At 41.8% G+C, this 18,907-nt stretch overlaps 1 protein-coding gene across 2 annotated transcripts in view; it reads right to left on the reverse strand.

Annotated features, from left to right (window-relative positions):
* Positions 1–18,615, reverse strand: part of Ppp4r3a (protein phosphatase 4, regulatory subunit 3A) — a 37,290-nt gene extending 18,675 nt beyond the window's left edge. For both annotated transcript variants that reach the window (XM_005390305.2, XM_005390304.2), the window contains exons 1-4: positions 18,028–18,615; positions 6,937–6,992; positions 5,622–5,720; positions 535–1,152 (exon numbers count right to left, since the gene is read on the reverse strand). In XM_005390305.2, coding sequence (XP_005390362.1) covers positions 535–1,152; positions 5,622–5,720; positions 6,937–6,992; positions 18,028–18,169 — 915 coding nt within the window. In that variant the 5' untranslated portion in view covers positions 18,170–18,615. The remainder of the gene's footprint in view (positions 1–534; positions 1,153–5,621; positions 5,721–6,936; positions 6,993–18,027) is intronic.
* Positions 18,616–18,907: the final 292 nt, after the last annotated feature.

The following is an 18,907-nucleotide window of genomic DNA, read 5'->3' on the forward strand; positions in this document are numbered from 1 at the left end:
TTTTTTGGTTTTTCTCCGGTACCGGGAACCGAACTCACGACCTTGCGCTTGCCAGGCAGGCGCTTTGCCGCTGAGCTAAATCCCCAGCCCCCTGATTTCTGTCTTATCTTTCCTCTCCCAATCTATTCTACAATGGAACACAACACATTAATCTCTCTCAAATTTCATGTTCAATTATTTCACTAGTATCATTCCACTATAATTTCTTTAGTTTTTATTCTCGTTACTTTTTCTTTTTGTAGCGCGAGGGATTGAACCCATGTCACTGAATATATTCCTAGCCCCAAGCTAGACTTCTTCATCACACTTCTATTCCATACCCAGACACAATGACCTTCTGGTCACAGAGTATTATTGTTTATCATAATTTCTTGCAACATCACCATATTCACCTTTAAACTTTAACAGAACTAAAGCTCAATTTGAGGATTTAAAAGAAAAAAATGGTTTTCAGCTTAAGGCAATTAACATTTTAAATAGTATCAATCAAGCAGGTACCTTTTTAAAAGTAGGAAAAAGAATGAAATAACTTACCTGTAACATACCAACAATTTCTACCTTATTAAAAAAGATAAAAGAGTGAAGTGTTGATAACATATTTTCTTCAAAGACTGAAGGGGTAGGGAGAACCATATCTTGTATATACTGAACTCTGTATGTCTGATGAATTTTTTGTTTCAGCTCAGGATCTGATATGGGAATCACTTCTTTAAACTTGGCTGTTTTTGTTAGAAATTCCCTGTGTTTTCGTGGTTGTGATAAAGCAGGATCATATTCTAAACATCCTATGACGTCCATTATGCATTCCTCAGAGAACATAACCTCAAAAAGAGCAGTTCGATTCAAGAGGAAGATGCCTTTGATAATTTCATACAAGTGGTGCAGTCCTTCGATATTTTCCAAGTCCTCACACACATGAAAAAGCTCTAAGAGCTTTTTAATATAACCCTCATTTTCCAGTGCTAGTGCAAGTTTCTCACGACGGAGGGGGGAAGGTAAAGATGATGCCACAAGTTCAGCAATTTCCTCGAGGCGACTTAATTCACAAGATGGCAGTTCTAAACCTGGTGATGACATATCATCAAATCTTTCCTCTTCAGATTCATCCACAAGGTCCTGAGTGATGTCCACTGAAGGGTCCTTTCCTTGAACCTATGAAAAACAATTCATGGTAGTTGACAAAATATAAATCAAGCTAGGCATGGCGGTGCATACCTGTAATCCCAGCCCTCGGGAGGCAGAGGCAGGAAGATCGCAGTAAGTTCAAGACCTGCCTGGGCTTACACACCATGAGTCCAAGGCCAACCTGAACCACATAGTGAGACCCTGTCTCAAAACAAACACAAACAAAACAAAACAAAACAAAAAACCCAGCAAGCCTGCAGGGCGTGGTGGCACACATTTGCAATCCCAGGACTCGGAAGCAGAGGCAGGAGGACTGCTGTGAGTTTAGGCCAGCTGGGGCTAAACAGCAAGACCCTGTCTTGAAAAAAGTGAAATAAAAAACAGCAAGACTAAATGATATTCTTAGATGAATATAAGAAATGTTACAAGAAAAAAATGATAACCTTCAAATTTAAGAAATTTTTTTCAAATTTGACACCACCATTTTCCCACATTACTTTTCTCCAAGTAACATATCCTCTCAATATTAAGGAAGTTACTTCAAAGTTCAGAGGTGGAATGTACTTTTTCCTAAAGTACCAGGTTATCAAGCAATAGCAACTTCCTTGAATAGGTTAAACCAATTAAGACTGTTAAACTGTCCCTTGCAGAACTGTAAGTGTCCAGATGCCAAAACATCTACTCACCATCTCCTGTCCATGCCAGGGACAGGAGATTTTTAAGACACTAGGGGAAATCTCAGAAACACTCCTGGGACTACTGCCAAATTCTTCAATATTTAAGTAAAATTCAAACACGTCATAATGCTATGAACACACTAAATTTATGTAACTGTAAACAAGGAAAATTCTTAATGTCAACTAATCCAAGAAACTAAGGGTCAAAGAATCTGAGCAAGCCCTAGTTTCACTCTGAACCAAAGGTGGGCCGAAGACTTGCTATGAATGCTAGATGGTAGGTCAAGAAAATACGAACACGCAAAACTGGATGGAGCTGGGTACAACAGTGCACATCTGCAATCCCAGAACTCTGGGAGGTTAAGGCAGAAGAACAGCAATTTTGAGTTCCGCATGGGCAATTTTAGCAATTTTCTCAAAATAAAGGGGGTGTGTGTTCTGAGAATGCAGCTCAGTGGAAAGGCTCTAGGTTCAATACACACAAATTCTACCACAAAACCCGATAGGATACAAGTACACCTATACGAAAATGAGCCACATGTAAAGTACCATTTATATGTAGTAGAGTTGTCCCCTAAGAATATCTGCTGGAAGTAACCAAACTCTGAAAGAGTTCCTTTCTACACATCCAAACCTGTAACCTTTATGATCATCTGAAAGTCCAAAAATCTTTTTTATAGCCTAATTCTGTCACTGCAGAAACTCTAACTGTAAAAAGATGGCTTAGAAGTCTTCATAGTTAATAAATTTTAAAAACATATGTTTATAAAAAGCCAAGGGCATGTTCTGAAATGAGTTTATGCCATCTTGGCCCTAGAATTTGTGACTCTTTAACAACTGAAGAAGGCAAATAGGCCAGAGACAGGTAAGGGGGTGGGAAAATTACATCTTACATGAAACAGCCAAGAAAATTAAAACGCTTAGTATGGTTAAGAGATACTGTTGGTGGATACTGCAAGGCGAGATGGCCTAGAATATTTATCTTGAGATACAATGCAAGGCGAGATGGCTCTGACTTTACTCCAGTGGGCAGCACTACTCAAAGGAGGCTCGGCACCTTCAGTCTATCTGGTGTAGTTTCAAGTTGGCTCTGGATCTGCTAATTACATACAGTGTTATTAAAACCTTGCATTCTTAATATCCAAGGAATGGCTTTACCCACAGCAAAATACGAGGTTTTGATATATACACCAAATTAAAAGGGACAAGAATAATGAGAATGCTGTCTTCTTGAGTTCAAACCTAGTAACTACTACCAGGTAGAGTACTTAAAAAAGATGAACGTTTTTAGCTGTTTGTACATCAGAAAATGGTGAATGGGACTCAAGAAACAGACGAACATGAGATTTCAGAAAGTATAACGTACTAACTGCCCAAGAATGAGCCAGGATCCAGAAAATGATTACGTTAATCCATACACACTGAGAAATGACACTCTGAGCACAAACCACGTAAGAGCTGAAGGGAAAGACAAGGTAAGAACATAAAACACCCAGTGTTTCCTACACATTATTAAAGGGGAAGCATGTGAACACTATACTACCTGTACTCTTAATATAGATAACTGAAAAATTTATAGTATTTAAGACTAAAGAAAGGTAAAAACCAGGTAATATTATAGGAGAGGTAGGCATGACAGTTCACAGATTTAAGAGTCTGGATTTGAGTTATACATTAGCCAAAGAGAAGGCTGTATCTAGGGTAGAACTATTCAACTCAGAAAGAGAGAACAAGATTTGTCTGAATGCCAGGTGCAGTGGTGCATGCCTGTAATCACAGCACTCGGGAGGCTGAAGCAGGAGGATTGCCATGAATTTGAGGCCAACCTGGGATACATAGTGAGCTCAAGGCTAGCCTCAACTCCAAATCAAGACCCTGTCTCAAATAATCAACCAACCAACCTACCCACCCAGAAAATAGAACAAAGACCTATCTGGATAATGGATGTTTTTAGCATAGCCTGAACTCATTAATCTCATCTCCTTCTATGGAAGAACTCCACAGGACAAAATCTAGAGGCATATGTAATGAAAACAACTGCAGGGCAGAAAGCAAAGGAAAAGTAAAAAAGAAAGCATTTAGCTGGGGATGGTGACTCATGTGTGTAATCCCAGTACTCAGAAGGCTGAAGCACAGGGATCACTGAGAGTTCGAGGCCAGTCTGGGACACACAGTGAGTCCAAGGCCAGCCTGAACTACAGAGCGAGACCCAGTCCAACTCCTTCCCCTCCAAAAAAGAAAGGCACTCAGATATAAATGTTAGTCCTTCATGTTCTAGGGAAACAAAGAAACAACTTCACAGGCAGGTTAATTTATGAAAAACAGCTGAGAAGAAAGTATGGCAAAAATAATTCTACAAATTAAGGAAAAACCATGCCTCAAGGACATTGTAGCTTTTACAAAGGCAGTGGCTCTCAAACTTTAGGGTGTATCAGAATGAGCAAAAGCAGAGGTTGACAAATGATAGCCAAATTCAATCCATCTCTGTTTTTGTAAATAAAACCTTCACCTAGAAGATAGCCACACGTATTCACACATGCACTACGGCTACATCTGAACAGCAGAGCTGAAAAACTGTGAGACTACATAGCCTGCAAAGCTTAAAATATTTGTTGTACTCTCTCTTGCTCTTTTCAGAGTCTGACCTAGCAATCAGACATAATTATAGAACCCTACTTTCTGATCCAGTAAATCTAGAGTGGGTTTGGGGGCACAGAATTTCCAAATGTGACAGTTCTCAGGTCATGTCTCTACTGCTGGGTTTGAGGAGCACATTTTGAGAACCAGAGAATTTTAAAATCATTCTCTAGCCAAAATAAATGTGGAGATGGAGAAATCTTCCCTAGGACAAAATAACTTAAGTGAGTACACAACAAGAGTCAATGGTTTTAGCCATTTGGGCCCATTAAAAATAAATGCACATTCAAAAAAGATTACATTTTAGAATGAGGTACCAGAGTCAGGAGGGAAACTCTAGAATCAATAAAGAACATTCAAGCTTAGAGACAAGGTAAGACTGATTAGTCAAGAACCACAGTAAGGTGGGTTTTATTTCAAGAGCCACAAGGAGAAATAATGATGTGCTCACACTCATGTTTTTTTTTTTAAAAAAGATCATTCTTGTGATGTGAATTTGGAAATACCAGTCAACATAAAACCAATGTACAAGGCAAGATATGATGGTAGCCTGACAGTGGAGAAAAAGAAGGTAGGTGAGTGGGTTCAAGATTAAGCACTGAGGGATGGAATGGACAATAGAGATGAGCATGACCCATAGATTTCTGATTCCAGCAACCAGACTGCATTTACCAAGATCAGGATAATAGAAGAATGAATAGCTCTAGCTGAGAAGACTTGTTTGATTTTAACTACAAAATTTGAGATGTTAGTGAGCACTCAAAAGGGAGCTTTAAAAACCAAAACCAAAACAAAAAGGCAGAGGGTGTTGGTGCATGCCTGTAATCCCAGCACTTGGGAGGCTGAGGCAGGAGGATCATTAAGCATTTGAGACCAGCCTGGGCTACAAAGTGAGTTCAAGGCCAGTCTGAACTACATAGTGACCCCGCCCCCCAGCAAAAGAAAAACAGGGGAGCTTTTGAAAAGGCAACAGCATATAAAACTCAAATTCAGCAAAGGTGTAGGCTAGATAATATGGTATCAAAAAACTACAGCTTTCCTTTAAAACAAACTTTTCATAGATAGCAGTGAATTTAAATTATCTATTTGAAATCTATTTAAATTTTGTGGTATTAGTTGAAAGCATTGTAAAAACCAAAATATTTTAAACAGAACATATTGATTTTGTATTTTTAAAATTACCTGACATATTTTCTCCCAAATCTCATCACAGCCAGCTTTTTCTTGAAAGCTAAGGGCCAAGTCATAATTTTCTGCTTCAGACCATACAATCAGAGTGTCCTTTTGATTAAAAAAAAAAAAAAAAAAAGGAATGATTAACATACATTATCACAAACTACTTTAAAGTATAAGGCAAATGAACAAAGCAACAGGAATTGAGAACATCACTCACTTTTACTTTTTCCAATACCACTACTGGTAATTACCAATCACCTTTTATACTTCATTTTGCCCAATCTATAAAATGAAAACAATGTTTCCCTTAAGAAGAATATTTGCTCAATATAAAAAAACATAAGAATACATAATATTTGTGTATTAAAAGATATAAATTCTATCTTCGCATGTTATTACATTTTATTCTCATTAAAATGCCTTGGAAGTCTGAAAGTCTGACCATATTTATCTAGAGCACGACAGAGGATGGGATTAGTAAAACTTTCTTCTACTGTCAACAGGTGTTTTCTACCCAAAGCACATGAGGTTCATTAACTCTTTGTACTGTATTAGCTAAATATGCAATATATGGGCACCTATCTGGACAGAGGATTTTTAACCACATGCTAGTCCAATTATTTAAATACAGAAACCAAAAATGGCATATTTTTTGTTAATTTTTATAACATCAGGAAATACAAAAGTGACAATTTTATAAAATTTATTTAATGTAAGAATCAAGTGGCTGAAATGGCACTTATTTATATGATTCTTGGGGCAAAGTGTTAAGCGGTTAACTTTCATGGAAGTGTTTATGATTTCAGCAGCAGTAAACCTCTAGCTGCTTTGCTTCTATTCAGACAAAAAAAGTTTTTTCCTTCTGAGACAAGGTAGCGGTTGTAGTACAGGATAGCGCTGAACTTACTATATTGCTATATAGCCCAAGCTGACCTCAACTGGCTATCCTCCTGACTCAGCCTGGAGAGTGTTAGGATTATAGCTGTTCACCACTATACTGAGTTTATTTTTTCAGACAAGGTGGTTTTATTGCTGCCTAATTTGAGACAAGCTGAGATTTTTCAATTTAAATGTAGCTCAGTGGCAGGGTACATGCTTACTTAGCAAGTGAGAGGCCCTAGGTTTGACTCTCAGACTCCCCACATCCCAAGTACCTTTAAACACTAGAGATTGGCAGGAACCCTATTTTTAGAATTACACTGGTAAAATATGTTACAATCTGTTCTGAATTTACGGCATAAGGAATCAGACAGTAAATTTTCATTTAATTACTAAACTGAGAGGTCAACACACAAGATAAAACACATCTTCAAAATTTTACCTGTTGCTTCTGGTATGCAGTGTTAGGATTGATTTTAGACTCTAAAAGTAGAGAACCTATGAAACAGAAAGAAAAGACATTCATTATGTTATTATAAGACAGTAAAATTATATTCTTTTATATACACATTTTTGAACATCAGATATAAATATAACCTCAGAAAAGGAAAAAGAATTAAAGCAAGATAGTTTTAAGTACAATAACGTGGGGCCAGGGATATAGCTCTGTGGAGTTAAGTGCCTGCCTGGCAAGTGCAAGGTCCTGAGTTCAATTTCTGGTACCAAAAAAAAGGTACAAAAACATGTAACTTACATAATTATTTTATACATGCTCACCGCCCGCCCCCCGGCCCCCAGACCTGAAGGAGCTAGGTCAAAGTTCTCCCACCAGCCACACTCCCATCCCTCACAAGCTTACTTTTAAAAAGACAGAGATATGGTAATATGCAGAGGACTGGATGGTAACAAAAACCTAGCAATTCATAAGCAGCACAAGCTAGTGAAAAGAGTAGTGTGCAGCCAAATGATCCAGCTTTATTTTTAAAATTAATTGTACACATTTACAGGGTACAGTGTGATAATTCAACTACCTGTATACAATTGTAATGACCAAATCAGGATAGTCAGGATTTCCCTCTCCAACAGTTTAAAAGAAAACTTTTTAAATTTGGAGACAGGGTCTCGCTATGCAGTTCAGGCTGGCCTTGACCTCAAAGGATCCTCCTGGCTCAGCCTCCCAAGCGCTGGGATTACAGGTGTGCACCACCACGACTGGCCTTAATTTTTTTGATTAACCCAAATATATTCCTAAATTACACACCACCTTTAGAAAGTGTAATATTTTGAGTCTGGGTTGTAGCCAAGTGGTAGAGCACTTGCCTAGCCTGTGGGAGACCCTAGGTTCAATTCCCAAGCACTGCACTGTACGTACGCACACAAGTACACCCCTCACATTTTTCTTTCTTTCCCTCCTTCCTTTCCCCTTTCCTTCCTGGCTCCACCCCACCTTTCTCCTTCTCAGACAGGGACTCACTGTTGCCCAGGCTGGTCTTGAACTTATGGGTTCAATCCTACCTCACTCTCCTGAGCAGTTGGGACTACAGGTGTTCATCACCACACATAGCCAATATATCTTTTCTCTTTCCTTCTTGTCTTCCCTCTCCTTGCCCCATTCTACTGAGGAAGAAACTTGGGGCCTCATACATGCTAGACAAGTTGTCTATCATTGAAGTGCATGGCCACCCATTTCTATTGCTTAATGAATTGCCATATTTGGCCATCTTCGAATCATCAGTTTATTTCTTACAAAGAGCTAATTTGTACGTTTCTGCCAGGTTTTACTATTGGCAGTGTAAGATTCATAGTACTTAAAGAAAAAAACATTTAAAACAAATCATACCCAGCTGGGCGTGGTGGCGCACGCCTGTAATCCCAGCACTTGGGAGGCTGAGGCAGGAGGATCGCTACGAGGCCAGCCTGGGCTACAAAGTAAGCTCAAGGTCAGCCGGAACTGCATAGCGAGACCCTGTCTCAAAAATACCAAAAAATAAATAAATAAATGAATAAATAAAACAAATCATACCCATCCTCACATTAATCAGCTCCAGCCTACCCCATTGGTTTTTTTTGAGACAGGGTCTTGATATGTAGCCCAGGCTGGCCCGAAACTTGAGGCAATCCTCCTGTCTCAGTCTCCTCTCAGCCTCTCAAGTGCTGGGATTGCAAATGTGTGCGCCACCATGCCCAACAATTAGCTTCAGTTTATCCTAGGTCATAGCACTTAAAGTGAAGTTCTGGCCTCGCTTGAGAAGCAGCAGTTTTCTCTGCAGCTGTCTCTCATATGGCACTGTTACTTCTCATAATACACCTACAGTTGCTCTACGTATTTCAAATACTAGCTAGCTAGTGACAAGAGTGCTCTTAACATTTTCAAATTTGCTTTGCCTTTGTGTTAAAATTTATTAATTTTACGCTAGTGTCTAACATTAGTGACTTACCACTTGCTAGTATATGGTGAAAGCAATGCTAAATGACACTGAATACAATCCTGATCAGCAGATAACCTGATCAACCCCGAATCTGTCTTTATTGTTTCTATATTTAAGAAAACACTCTCTGTCATTTTTCCACCCATACTTCCAACCTCCTCCTCCTCCTCTTTTGGTACTGGGGATAGAACCCAGGTCCTCTGACTAGCTAGTGCTCTAACCCTTTTTAAGTTCTTTTGTTTTGAGATAGGTTCTCACTAAGTTGCCAAACTGCCTGGAATGGGCTTGAATTTGCTATCCTGCCTCAGCCTTCCAGAGTGCTGGGATTACAGGCATGAACCACTAAACCAAGACAAAACTCCTTTATTCAGGCTCTTTTTTCCTTTCCCCTTGCCTCCTTATTTTCCTTCTCTTCTGCTTATTTTTGGTTTATAGAGGTTCAGACAAAAATTCCCATATTTCAGAGAAAATTCTGCTTTATTTTTTTCCTCTTTTCCTAACTTTTGTAAGATTAATAGAAACAAATTTGCTAGTGCCTTTTCAATTCTTTTTATATACAATTTATAGGTTTTTATTTTGGTGACTATTAAGAGTTGTAGCTGGGTGTGGTGGGGCACACCTATAACTCCAGCATTCAGGAGGCTGGACAAGAGGACTGCTATGAGTTCCAGGCCAGCATGAAATACATAGTGAGATCCTGTCTCAAAAACAAAAAAACCAAAAACCTCCCCAAAACCCCCAAAATGAAATAACTATGCTATAGTAATGCACTTATAACAAGCAACAAGCCAGGTGTGGTGGCACACGCCTGTAATCCCAGCACTCCAGACGCTGAGACAGGAGGATTATTGTAAGTTCAAGGCCAGCCTGGGCTACAAAGTGAGCTCAAGCCCAGCCTGACCTGCACAGCAAGAACCTGTCTCAAAAAAAAGTAATTTCAGCTACATTAGGATGTCTATAAACAAAAGACCAACAATAATGGGTGTCGCAAAAATGTAGAGAAACTGGAACCACACTGCTTGTGGAAAGTAAGAGGAGGCATCCCCTTAGGAAACAGCTTGGCAGTTCTTGAGAAAGTTAAGCGGAGGAACTGGGGCTGTAGCTCAGCGGCAGTGCATGTGATTAGCGTATGCAAGGCCCTGGGTTCAATCCCCAGTACCCTCCTCACACATACCAAGAGAAAGTTACTTCTAGGTATATATCCAAGAGAAATGAAAATACATGACCACACAAAAACTTACATATGCATGTTCACAGCAGGACTATCTGTAATAGCAAAAGTGAAAACCCAAATACCCAACTGATGAATGGATAAATGTGGCTGGTCCATCCATACAATGAACTACTCAGTTATACAAAAATATGAAACCCTGACACATGCTGTAACATCTATGAACCTTGACAACCTTGCTAAATGAAAGTAGCCAATCCCCCAAAAACCACCCCTTACATGTCCAGAACAGATCAATTCAGAAGAAAAGGTTAGCAGTTGTTTAAGGATGGGCGAAATGGAAATGAAAATGCATGGATAAAGACTGCTAAGGGGAAGAACATGACTTCTTTAAGAGGGGATAAAATGTTCTAAAATTAGATTGTGGCAATGGCTGCAATACTATGTATATATTATCAAAGGAGCGGTATTAGCGGTGTAGCAAAGTGATAGAGCTACAGGCCTTCAGTGCAACAAAAAAACTAAAACTTATACACTTTGAATGGGTTAAGTATGCAAAAACTTTGAATGGGTTAAGTATGCTTTTAAAAAGTTACAGCACAGAGCCCAGGGAAATGGTACAGGCCTGTAGTTCCAGCTACTGTGGAGGCTGAGGCTCAAAGATTCCAAATTCAAGATCAGCCTAGGCAATTTAGTGAGACTGTCTCAAAATGAAATATAAAAAGGGCCAGAGATGGAGATTTGTGGCAGATCATCTGTTTCAATCTCTAGTATAACATAGTTACAAAAAAAAGTTACAGTGTAAATATTCATACAGCCAAACATTTTATAACAATGTGTGAAAGCAACACAGACAGGAATTTTACAAACATAAATGAAAGAAATCTGAAACAAAGGTATACACCATATAATCCCATTGATATAAAGTGTAAAAACTGGCATTTAATCTATGGTTAGGCTCACAGATATCTCTGGGGCAACTCCGACAGAACATAAAGCAGGCTTTCAGAGTGCTGCTTATAGGCTGGGGATTTAGCTCAGTGGCAAAAGCGCCTGCCTGGCAAGCGCAAGGTCGTGAGTTCGGTTCCCGGTACCGGAGAAAAACCAGAAAAAAAAAAAAAAAGAGAGACTAAATTGTTGAAATGGAGCTACTGTAACAGAGTGCTGCTTATATTGCTACCTCATCCGTGTACTGGTTATTTCATGAAAATTCATTCATCATGTGACATGTTTATAATTTACGTACCTATTTGATGTATTAAAAACTATTTAATTCCCGGTACCGGAGAAAAACCAAAAAAAAAAAAAAAAAAAACTATTTAAAGTTTAAGACAAGACACAATCAACAAACCCCATAGGGGGGATTGGCATTATCAAGAAACATACACTTTAGTGCATAGGCCTGGGCCCCAAGGGCTTCTCTGTTACGTGATACGAGCACAGATCTCATCCTGAGGTTCACTGCCACCACAAGAGTGGACCTGTTTTTCTGCCAGGAGATGTACAGGGTCCCGGTCAAAGACTAGGAAGTCTTGACAAGGATGGGCAAGGTACCAAGCCCCAGTGTCTGCACCCTCGGTGTGAGGGTGGTGTTGGCAAATACTAACTCAAATGACTAGTAGGCTGGGTGTGGTGGGGAGTACTGTGGGAGGCGGAGGCTGAAGAAGTGCATGGAGTTCCAGGCCAATCTGGTCTACATGGTGACAGCCTGTCTTAAAAACCCAGAAACAAACGGTAGTCTTGGTCTTCGGTAGTCTTGGTCTTCATTTTACTTTGGGTAAATACTAAAGGATTTCAACAGCTCCAGGGTTGTCACTCCTCAACCTCTCAGCTTCTACAAACTAACGTCCTCACTAATACTCAAAGCTAAGGGTAAGAACTTAGGTATTATATGCTTCATTAGCAGGAAGCAACAGCCGGGTGTGGCAGCACACGCCTGTAATCCCAGCACTTGGGAGGCTGACACAGGCGGATCACTGCGAGTTCAAGACCAGCCTGGCATACAAAGTGAGCTCAAGGACAGCCTGAACAGCGTAGCAAAACAAAAAAAAAAAAAAAAAAAAAAAAGGAAGCAGGAAGCAGCATCACAAGTTAATAGGGCTCAGTGGTAGAGCACTTGCTTGCTTAGCATTTACAAGGCCTTGGGTTCAACGTCCCCCATGGAACTCAAAAATCCTCCTGTTAAAAGTCCCTCTCTGATGTTGTTTTGGCTCATAGTGCATCTAACGGTATTCAAAGCTGAGATGAAGGCTCCGGGAAACGGTAATGTTTATTAAAAGGCACCATATTCGGGTCAAGCCTCTAAACACTTAAACTCCATCAGCTCAAACCCCAGGGCAGCTGACGGCTCTGTTATCACTGTACAGTAGATAAGTAAAGGTTTAGTTATCCTAATTTGGACAATATATTTTCTACAAAGCTGGTGCATATAAGGAAAAGATGGTCTAAACAGTTTCTTCAAAGTGAAAAATCTCCCCTAGTATGACACTGAGCTCTTCTTGGTAACTAACTACATCTGGAACGCTTAACGTATGCGATTCTATACTACTGACTGACTCAGAACAGCAATGAAAAAATGCTGATGCCGTCTGTTCATTTCTCTCACCATAGCAGAAAGAGAATAGAAAGGCTTTTCCACCTAGAGTGTTCTGACCTCCTTTTCTAATTATAGTAAGGGTAAAAGCAGACACACCCACAACCAAGATACACCACAGAGTTCTATGAAGAGGAAGAAGCACAGGATCTCTATTTTACCATTACAAGTGGTGCTGCCTGTGTCTCATTTTCAGGTCTCAAGTTAACAATGAGAACTTAACCTGTTTAACTCTTACATGCACAAGTCAGATAACAGATAATACTATTTTGAGCTAGGTGTGATAATGCATGTCTGTAATCCCAAACTATACAGGAGGCTGCAGCAGGATTGCAAGTTCAAGGCTAGCCTAGGCAACATAGTGATACCCTGTTTCAAATAAAATAATGAAAAACACTTGGGAGGCTGAGGCAGGAAGATCAGCACTAGTTCAAGGCCAGCCTGGCCTACATAGTGAGTTCAAGGCCAGCCTGAACTACATAGGGAGACCCTGTCTCAAACATATAAACAACCCCCTCCAAAGAAGAAGAAAAAAAAGTGCTGGAGATGTAGCTCAGTGGTAAAGTCTACTAACATAGACAAGGCCTTGAGCTCAATCCCAGTACAGCAAAGCAAAGCAAAACAAAGGCTATTTTGAAATGTAAGAACTACTTTATAAAACTTAAGGTAATCAAGTTCAGTGTGGTGCAGGCCTGTAATCCCAGCACTCTGGGAGGCTGAGAGAGGAGGATTACAATTTCAAGACCATCTTGAGCAATACAGTGACTTGAGATCCTGTCTCAAAAAATGAAAAAGGGCTGGGGAGTGTGCAGCTCAGTGCGAAGGCCCTGGGTTCAATCCCCAGTACTATCCCCTCACCCCCGCCAAAAAGAAAAGAAATATGCCTTCTTGGATCTTAGATAGGCATATATTCCTCTAATAAAAACAGCCTATAGTTGAGAAAGCATTATAATCTGCCTAACTCAGACCCAATAATGAGAAAATTAAAACCACCTACCCTTTCTATGCAACAGTTGAAACTGTAGACTTCTTTTGTTCTCAAACAATTTATAATCACTAAGCAGTATATAGAGGAGAAAATGTTCTGAACTTGAAAGAAAGGCCTGAACAGAATCCCAGGTCATACCATGTTAACCGATGAATAGCTTTGGACAAATGAGCCTACATTTCTGAGGGCACCTACTAAAAAACCAAAACAACAACAACAAAAAATAAGCTGCACATGATGGCACACACTTGTAATGGAGAGGCTGAGGGTAGAAGACTGAGACCATCCTGGACTACTCACATACCAAGACTCTGTCAAAGAATTAAACTACAAAAACTAATGTTGCTGTCATCTATATACAAAAGCTCCTATCACTAGCACTGAGCAATTCCTCACTAAATTAGCTGAAGTGGAAAATAGTCCATTTTAAGGCAATTACCATATCACAAAAGTTTACAAACTGTAAAATATTTCAGGCTGGTGTAGTGGTGTACACCTCTAATACCAACACTGTAAAGCTGAGGCAGGAGGACTCCAAGTTCAAGCTCAGCTGGATCACCACTCCTCCACTTAGACCCTTCCTCAAAAATAAAAAATAAAGTTTAAAAAGTGCATGCACGTTGTTGGGGTGTGTGTAGCTCAGTGTGAAGGGCCTGGGTTCAGTCTCCAGTGCCAAGTGAACCGAAGGAATCGTGGGGAAAAACCTTGAGCAAAATTACTAGGTCCAGCTCAAGTATGGAAAAACTCAGTAATTTTAACTTTCTATTGGATAAATGACTCACTTTATGGAAAAATCAAATACTTCACATTTTGTTCATCACACACAAACTCAATTACCCTATGATGAAGAAACAGGGAAACACAATAGGTGACCCAAACTAACAGTCAACACAGTAACTTTCACATGTAACCCGGAGATAAACTATCATTTCAAGTATCACTGGGATAAAATTCGTTTTCATTTTCTCTGAAATAAATCTTGAGGCCAAGAATAAAGCAGCAAATGTAAGTGGATGGCAATGTGAGTGGGTGGGTATTTATTAGACAAAGTCTCACTATGTAGTTAGCCACGGCTAGCCTAGAACTCACAGTGCTCTTTCTTCTGCCTCAGCCTCCAGAGCTCTGGGATTACAGGTGTGCACCACCAGGCCCAGCTTTGGTATGGGAGTTTAAATGTACTGCAAACAGATAGTGGTACTAGGTTCAGGCCGTAGGCTAGATGTTGCACTCAAATAAGAGATCACCACTCCTCAACTGAACACTGACTGCCCAGACCTCGCTGTGTAAAGTTACTCACCATCTCTAAGACTCAGTTTTCCCACCTGCAAAATATAGCTAATCACAGCCCCGCTACCAGAGAATGGTTTTACGAATTATGTAAGTCTATGCAAGTAAACAGCTTACAGAGTTTCTGGTACATAGGAGACACTAAATAAATTCAGATTACTATTATTCCTATTTGGAATTTTCCTTTTAGGAAAAAATGTTGAACATCAAACTAAAGATTACCTCACAAATATCCTGGAATTTTTCTAAGACCATTCTTTGGAATTAGGTTTCCTTACAACTTAGTCCCAAAGGCAGATCGTGATTTAGTCCAGCAATCTTTCCCACTTAGGTAAATAACTTAAACCCACTTTGTTTTTTACTCATTCAATCTGCTTTGTCGCACAGCCCTCCTCTGCCTTCCCCAAACTTTAAAACAGAAGAAGAAAGGCTATTTCCTAAGTGGCAAAAATATAAACGTGAAAAAGACACACCAGATTTTTATAATACCATGTAGGTTAGGAGAGTACGATTCCTTATGATACTATGACATTAAGGCTTAATGCTTAAAAATGAAGAGGAAGCTAGGGGTGGTGGCGGCACAGGATCATGAGTTCAAAGACACCACTGGGGTACATGAAGACACCCTCTCTTGAAAACAAAACAAAAATCAAATTAAACACACAATGTCAAGGTTGTATGTGCTGGCTTCGGCAGCACATATATTAAATAAGTCTATATGTATTATTTGTAATTAGGTTTTAAAGAATAGATCCAAAAATCTACACATATTTTCATCTCAAAATAACCTCACTGGGGGCTGGGAATGTAACTCAATGGTAGGACTTGCCTAGCATCCCAAGGGCCTGATCCCAAGGGTTTGATTTCCAGCAATCCCTACTCACCAAAAAAGAAGCTAACTGAACACAAAAGCCCATCCTCCCCAATTCACCAGGTAAAAGTTTTTTAAATGTACAATGATGTAGAGGGTAAGTTATTATGTGATAGTCGTACACAAACAGTACAATATCTGACATTCTGTTTGTATTTTAAGTAAGACACATATCAACTTGGTCTAAAAAAAAATTTTTTTTGAGACACAGCCTCTCTACGTAGTTCAGGCTGGTTTTGTACTCACTAGTAGCCCAGGCTGCCCTTGAACTAGCAGTGACCCTCCTGAGTGCTGGGGTTACAGATGTGCGCCACCATATCTGGCTCCAATTTTAAGTTATTTTGGGTAGGCCTTTAAATATAATACAACCTATAGGAGTCTGACATGGTGGCATATGCCTGTAATCCCAGATACTTGGGAGTGTGCAAGTGTGTGTGTGTAAGACCCAACTATGCGGCTTCCCTGAACAATTTAGTGAGACCCTGTTCTACAAAAAAAAAAAGTGTGTGTGTGTATAAATATATATATATATAAGGTGGGGGATGTAACAGAACTGTACAATGCCCTTGGTTTCCATGCTGAATACTATGCAATAAACCAAACCAAACACAGAAGAAACCTATAGGTAACAATAGTACACTCCAAATTACCATTTCTTTAATTCAAATCAAACACCAGTATACCTAGAAACCATAATTACAAAGGTGAGAGTCTTGTTTTTTATGAAACTGGAGTTCTGGGTAAAGTCCAATAGGAAAAAACTTTCTTGAAGAAAGTTTGTAATTCAGGTACTGGAACTATAATCATAATAAACTGACATAGCTGCCTATTGTAAAATCACAGGCTAATGTAACAAGATAGGTGGGAGACAACTATTTTTATATCCAGAAGTAACAATTTGGAAAGTTTCACCCAGCTTGAAAGTTTTAAGTGATATTCACAAAAGGCAAACCTCATAGACTCTTAAACTGTGAAGCCCTGCTGGGCACGGTGGTGCACGCCTGTAATCCCAGCACTGGGGAGGCTGAGGCAGGAGAATCATTGCGAGTTGCCCAAGGGCAGGCTGAACTGCACTGTGAGACCGTCTTAAACAGACAAAAAAAAAAAAAAAAAAAAGTGAAACCCTGCCAGATGTACTGGCACACTCTTGTAATCCCAACGACTGGGGAGGCTGAAGCAGCAGGATCATGAGTTCAAGGCCACCTTGGGCTACAGAGCAAGATCCTCCCCCAAAAAATAAAAAAGAAAAAAAAAGGGAAATCCCATTATTTTCAAACCATTTGGTCTTTGGACTTGTAAATATAACCTGTGGGAGACACTGTGGCACAGGCCTATAATCCCGGCCACTCAGAAGGGAGTGGTGGTTCAAGACAACTGAGGCAAGTTAGTAAAGCCCTGCCTCAAACTTTAAAAAGGGGAAAGGGAGGCCTAGCAGTGAAACAGTGTTTCCTGGGTTCAAACCCAGTATTAAAACAAACACAAACAAAACCCGTGAAGACACTAGGGCAGATTCAAAGGTTTTAAATGTATCTGTTAACTTCTCCCACCTGTTAGCTAAATCAAATTGTGAAGACATTCAAGCATAAAGCTCAACATCAAATGATTCCAAATTTGCAAGATGTTTACACAATGAAACGACCCACAAACTCCTGCGTTCCCGTTAAAGACACAACCAACGCCGGTGAAGGCAATTCTATCCTCAAAAGGAAGAACCCCATTTTCTCTAACCCACTGTGGAGTTCCTACACCCAAGAACCAGTGTTGCCGACACCCAACAGGATCAGAAAGACGAAGCCAAACTGTTAAAAAAAAAAAATAAAAGTAAAAAAAAAAAAAGCACACCAAAATGTTTCTCAAGTGTGCAACAGCTTAGAACTTTCTTAGCTTGAATCAAAGTTGCACGCCTGCTTTACAGATGGGTGAACCAAGACAGAGGTCGGATTCATCCGTGCCTCTCTCAAGGTCACTGTAGCGCAGGAGAACAGCACACCCGGGCTCCCGATCCCGGGCTCCCGACCTCCGCACACGCCCGGGCGGCCCGGCTCTGCTCCAACCCTCAACGCCCCGAGCAAGGCAAGAGCTGGCGCGCGGGGAAGCTGTGGCCCGCCGTCCTCCGGCCCGCGCCCCGTGCACGCGCGGCGGGCGCCTCTGCCCCGCTACAACCAGGGAGGTGGCCCGGGGCGGTGCTGCTTACCGTCGCTCTCGGCCCTGACAAGCAGGGACATGCCCTTCAGGCGCTCCACGTAGCCGGACGACACGTGCCCAGTGCCCCGATCGTCCCACTGCCGGTCCTCGTTGAGCGTGTACACCTTCACCCGCCGCCGGGTGTCGGTCATCGTGCCGCCCGCGGGCCGGGGCGGGGGCCCCGCCGGAGTCGCCCAGGAACGGGGTCCGAGAGAGGCAGGCGCCCGTAAGCGGGGGGTCCCGGGGCCTCACTGCCGCCGCTGGCCGCCGCGGGGCCTCGCCGCCGCCCGCATGGCTCGCTCCCCGGCCCGCGCCCCCGCCGGCCCCTCCACGCAGTGCCCTGGGCCCGGCCGCCCGGCAGCCCCGAGGGGGGCGTGCAGCGCCGCGCAGCCTCCCGCCCGCCGCAGTAGGAACGCGGGGCCCCGGTCACTGTCCTGCTCCCGCCTCCGCCATGATCCCCGCCGAGCAGCTTCCCGCGCCGCCGCAGCCTGTTCAGGCCGCCGCCGCCGCCATGTTTTCCTTCCTTGTACCTGGCCCTGCCGCCGCGGCCAGCGGCTTCACTCCACTCCCTCCGCTTCCAACGTCCCAAGCCGGCGGGCGCCCGCCTCTGCTACAACTGCTACCACTGTCCGGGAGATTCCGAACGCTCTCGGCCACCGAAGGGCCCCAGATTGCTGGAAGTCGCTTTCCCTTAGCCGCCGCCGCCGCCTCTTCCGTCTTCCTCACTGAGCTAAAGCGGCCGCCATCTTGGCTCACCCCTCAAAAGCGGTGCGCGGGGCCACCCAGGCAGCCGTCGCAGGGGCAGCCCGCCGGCCCCACCATTTAAAGAGACAGGAGCGAGGCCGGCAGCGTCGCTGCGGTGGAGGCCTCGGTCGGAGGCGGGCGCGGAG

The sequence above is a fragment of the Chinchilla lanigera genome, unplaced genomic scaffold (genome assembly GCF_000276665.1).
Source record: "Chinchilla lanigera isolate Chin_1 unplaced genomic scaffold, ChiLan1.0 scaffold00037, whole genome shotgun sequence".
NCBI classification, from domain to species: Eukaryota; Metazoa; Chordata; class Mammalia; order Rodentia; family Chinchillidae; genus Chinchilla; species Chinchilla lanigera.